The following is a 4,578-nucleotide window of genomic DNA, read 5'->3' as shown; positions in this document are numbered from 1 at the left end:
TGCCTCGCGGCCGCTGTCCGGGGCGAGCCCAGGCGGGATTTAGCAGTCGCTTCACCTACCTTGTTTACCAGCCTCTGGCAGAGACTCGGCGCGCCCACCGGCAGGCCACCAGCAGATCACAGGGCCCCGACCTGGCGGGCGAGCGAGAACGGGCTGAGCCCTGCCCTAGGACGGTCGAGGCAGCCCGCTCGCTCCAGCCGCCTCCTTCCAGGCAGGGGCGCAGGAAGGAGCCGGAGAGCGCTCCACGCCCCGCCGGGCCGGTTACCCTGTAATTACCTGACAGCTCCGACTGAGGTTAGGAGCCGGCGAGAACCTCAGTCTCATCTCTGGTATCTGGAGGAAGGAAGGGAAATAAAGAGGCATTTTAAAAATGCGGACTCACCAGTTCTCAACCTCCCCGGGCCGGTGTGTGGGAAAGGGCGGGCGGCGGGACTGGCTGGGGCTGGGGCGGGGCGAGCCATCCCCGGCTCGGGCTCCCGGGCCCGGCCCACTCTCCACAGGCCCCGCAGTGAGGGCGTGGCTCCCAGGTTCCACGTCCTGCGAGAGGGGACCATGGCCCGGGGCTCAGCAGCCTCCTCTGGGTGCCGGGAAGCCTGCGGAGAGAACACGGGAAGAGAGCTTGAAGAGGGCTGGGGGCACCCTGGAAAGTCTGGAGGGTCTGTGAAGGATGGGTCACCTGTTACCCAGCCCTGCAGCCTCAGTTGCAACATCTCCCAAGGACCCTGGGCTGGCAGGACGAAATGGGTTCTTTCTCCATTTGGGGGGTGCTTGTTCCTGAATATGGAGTGCTCAGATGTGTCTGGGGCACTCTGAAGAGACCTCACGTCTGAGCCCCTCCTCCCGAGCCTGGCAGCAGGAAGGTATGGCGGGCCACTGCCCCACATGGAAGAAGCACTGGGAGCTGGCAACATCCTGGTAAGTCTTGCCCTTTTTCTGGGAGACCTCTCGTTTTCTAATCATCGTCAGCCGTGGGCTTAACCTCTAGCCTTCAGGCTCCTCTGCCTCAGCTAATGCTCTGAACATTAGCATTTCACTAAGGAGGGGCTCAGAAGAACCCGGACTGTGGCCAGCCAATTCTCTTACAATTCAGTCAGTCCTGCACCCCAGCACCCTTCCTCTGAGCCAAGGGCATGGCAGAACCCTGCCAGGTGTTGAGACACCAAGATTCACTCATTCTCCATTTAATAGTTATTTATTGAATGTGTGAAGGGTCATAGGCAGCTTCCCATGGACTTCCTCCTAGAAGTTCTGTTTGATTAGGGGAGATGTGACCTCAAAGCTTTCAGGCAGAAGGGAGATAAACACTTCATAAACCCTCACGGTGTGAAAGGATACATGGAGGCCAAAGGTAGTGGGGAACAGAGGTGGGGTGGGGAGCTCTGGCCAACAGAGAGAGCCCTGCAGGTCCCTCGTGAACTGAACAAACAGAAGAGACGGCAAACATTCACTTTCCCCATCCCCCAGAACTAGGGAATGGAGCCAGGGGCACTCCACCACTGAGCTATATCCCCAGCCCTTTTTTCTTGAGACAAGGTCTCAATACATTACAGAGGCTGGCCTTGAACTTGCAATCATCCTGCCTCAACCTCCCAAGTCCCTGGGATTACAGGTGTGGGCCACCACATCCAGTGCGTTCACTGCTTTACTGAGCACCTACTGTGTGCAGAGCAGCCTTGAGGACATTTAAGATGACTGAGCTACAGTTCTAGATTCAGTGAAGCCACTTACAGAAAGTCAGCTTGGAGTGCATTCGAGGCGAGCACTCTACCAACTAAGCTATATCCCCAGCCCCTGGTTTTGGTTTTAATACTGAGTTAGGGACACCCAAGGGACTTCCCATGGAGCTACCTGTGCTGTGGGCCACTTTCCCCATCCTTTGCAGGGCTCAGGGTACATCTACCTTTGTGGCCCACAGCACATGGCCTGAGCTGCACCCACCCCAGGAGCTCACCATGGCTCCCTGGATGAGCATCCTGAAACAAACACCCACAAACACTCCCACTGAAGCTTGGAAGAGAGGTCAGGTCAGGACACCAAGACCCAGAGCAAAAGGCCATCGCTGCCAAAGGTAAGGGTACAACCCCAAAGGTTGAGCAAGAAACGTGGTAAATAGGCGAGGCCAGGGCTCCGTCCAGGGGTGGGAAGGGAAGCTGGTGAAGGAAAATCAGAGAGTGCCAGGAGCATGGGGCACTCCACAGTCCTCATAAGGGACTAGAGAGTGAGGGAGAAGGAAAGGACAGTCAGGTGGCCATGTCAATGTGGAAGAAAGATGGGCAGAAAGCCCCGGGGGTCCTTTTAGAGAATCACACAGAGGAGGGCAGAGGAAGACTCAGGAAGTGGGGTGGGAGCTAGAGGAAGCAGCTACTTCCTTCTCCTTGGGGAAGTTTGGGAGGGAGAGGATGAACTGAGAGGCTGTGGAATTTGGAACAGGGGAGTTGGCCTGTTGGGTAGACAGAGGTGCAGGAAAGAATGGAGTTTGAGAAGTGGTGGGGTAGAGGGGGAGTGCAGGGGTGGGAAGCCAGAAGTTTTGATCTCTGATGTTTTGGAGCTAAAACCTGGAAGAACAGCATCATGGTCTCCTCCTTCCTTGACGGAGGAAGCAGCTTGAAGTAGGCTGTTCCTGGGTGCTTCTCACTGGAAGGGGACAGGAATGTGGTTGAAGGACAGGGCAGAGCCTGATCCAAATTGTGGCCCAGCACCACTGAGTAAATGAAGTGGCAGTGTGGAGGGGACAGCCAAAGGTGCAGACTCTTGGCCCTTCTCCGGGCTGTGTGAGGCAGAGCTGGGCAAAACCCAGCCCCATCACGAGAGGCAAGGAAGGAGAGGCAGGTGCACCTGTGTGCCAAGGTGAGATGGTGCCAGGCACTGAGGGCTGACTCCACAGTGAAGGGAGGAAGATCAGCAGGGGTGGAGGAGACCGTTTTCTATGCTATCAGGAAGAGAAGTAGAGCGGCCGCCAGGAAGATGTCAGGAAGAAAGAGGAAGGGTGTGTGCTGATCCCGAAAAGGAAAAAGCAGCTGAATTTAGCAGCTGGAGGGATGTGAAGGTCAAAAGTTTCAAGGAATCCCATGGAAGCTCAGGTTGCAGGCCAAGAAAGAGGTTCTGCACTGTCTCGCCTCGTTGCATGGGCCTCTGATACCCAACCTGAGTCCTGGGACCTCTGTGGACCTAGGAGTCATGGGGTAGGGAGGTGGACTGGTTCAGAACCTGGCTCTGCCACTTTGTAGACATGTGACCTTGGGAACTTTGCCTCTGTGCCTTATTATCACCATCCATAAAATGGGAACAACTCCACCTTAGAAGGTTGGTCTAAAGATTAGACAATGCATATATAGTATTCAGAACAATGCTGGCATACACTCAGAGATCCAAATTTTTGTTATTCAATGACTTTGCTCCCAGTGGAGGGGGAATGTAGAGGGCCTGGTTGGGAGAGAAGGCATCTGCCCCTCATTTTGGGCCAGGACACAGAGCTGCAGCCCTCCCCACTGCCCTAGACCAGGGACAAAGTTGGAGGGAAAGACTTCACAGCACTCCACCCCCAGACTGCTACTGGGAAAGGCTTGTCCCTCTGGGAGAGTTGGGGGCAGGAGGGTTGGACAGGAGCTGGGACTTCCCCTGCTCCACATCAAACATCCTGGGTTTTCCAGGGCAATCCAGATTTCAAAGCCTCTGCTCCCTGGTGCCATTACCGGCAGCAGAACTCACCACCCCGTGTCCCTTAAGTCCAATCACTGCGAATCCAGAGCCCCATTCTGAGGCTGCATTCCTAGCAAATGACTCTGCCTGGCCAAGGAGATGGCTACTTTGTCAAGGGCAGAGGGAATAGCCTAGTAGTCACCTAGCCTAGGGCTGAGAAAAAGCCAGGGAACGGGAAAGGCAGGGGGTGGCCACAACCCCCAACCTTGAGACAGATGTCTTGTGGGGTCGGGGTGACAAATGGTACTTCAGAATTTACATACAGCTTCCGTTTTAAAAATCTCCCGGGACGGGACCAGGCCCCTTCCCTGTGCCAGCCAGCCCAGTTCCGAGTTGTGGCTCTAACCGGGCATGGGGGCTGCAGGGGGCAGCTTCTGGGCCCCCCCTCCCTGCCGGGATTCCGGGGCTGCAGCTGTCAACGGCCGATTCCTAGTGTTGGAAGGACACTGCCCAGGCCCTGCTTCCCCACCTCAGGGCTGGCGCACCCCACCCTCCGCCTGACAGGGGGAAAGCCAACTGCCCAGAGGACGTGGTGGGAGGGACCTCAAGGACAGCTTTCCAGGGTGTCCTGGGGGTGCGGGGGACCCCTGCAGGGGAAGGGGCGGTGCTAATTGACCAGCGGCTCTCAGGTAGGTAAGCGCTCTTTCTCGCAGTTACAATCTGAACAGGGTCCCCAGGCTGCTCCGATCCCAGGGGACAGGCCGCCCCCACTCCCCCGGAGAAACCTGGGAACCCCATGGACAGCCAGGTCCCGGGGCCCGGCCCTCCCAGCGCCCCACCAGGTCCCGGGCGGAGGGGTCCCGCGGGCAGAATCAGCCGGCTGCTACGCCCCGGTCGCGGGCTGGGTGGGGCCCGACCTGCTCAGCCGCGAAGGCCCCG

General features: G+C 57.6%; 1 protein-coding gene and 1 long non-coding RNA gene across 19 annotated transcripts in view; one reads left to right on the top strand and one right to left on the bottom strand.

Moving 5' to 3' along the window:
• Nucleotides 1–4,578, bottom strand: part of Kifc3 (kinesin family member C3) — a 74,157-nt gene that overhangs the window by 30,363 nt on the left and 39,216 nt on the right. For 3 of the 13 annotated variants that reach the window (XM_048792116.1, XM_048792117.1, XM_048792115.1), the window contains exons 1-2: nucleotides 277–339; nucleotides 60–131 (exon numbers count right to left, since the gene is read on the bottom strand). Coding sequence is in view for 10 of the 13 variants with exons in the window: in XM_048792105.1 (XP_048648062.1) it covers nucleotides 383–911 (529 nt within the window). In the remaining 3 variants the exon portion in view is untranslated. Of the gene's footprint in view, nucleotides 1–59; nucleotides 132–276; nucleotides 340–382; nucleotides 1,046–4,578 lie in introns of those variants that run through there. The other 10 variants (XM_048792110.1, XM_048792112.1, XM_048792111.1 and 7 more) reach the window with 8 other exon arrangements.
• LOC125612959 overlaps nucleotides 778–4,578 on the top strand; it is a 17,830-nt gene continuing 14,029 nt past the window's right edge. For 4 of the 6 annotated variants that reach the window (XR_007343452.1, XR_007343451.1, XR_007343450.1 and 1 more), the window contains exon 1: nucleotides 778–915. This is a non-coding gene — a long non-coding RNA (uncharacterized LOC125612959). Of the gene's footprint in view, nucleotides 916–1,882; nucleotides 2,069–4,578 lie in introns of all 6 variants that reach the window. The other 2 variants (XR_007343447.1, XR_007343449.1) reach the window with 2 other exon arrangements.

This window comes from Marmota marmota, unplaced genomic scaffold, assembly GCF_001458135.2.
Source record: "Marmota marmota marmota unplaced genomic scaffold, marMar, whole genome shotgun sequence".
Classification (NCBI taxonomy): Eukaryota; Metazoa; Chordata; class Mammalia; order Rodentia; family Sciuridae; genus Marmota; species Marmota marmota.
The sequence above is the reverse complement of the archived record's forward strand: the minus strand, read 5'-3'. Positions and strand labels throughout refer to the sequence as shown.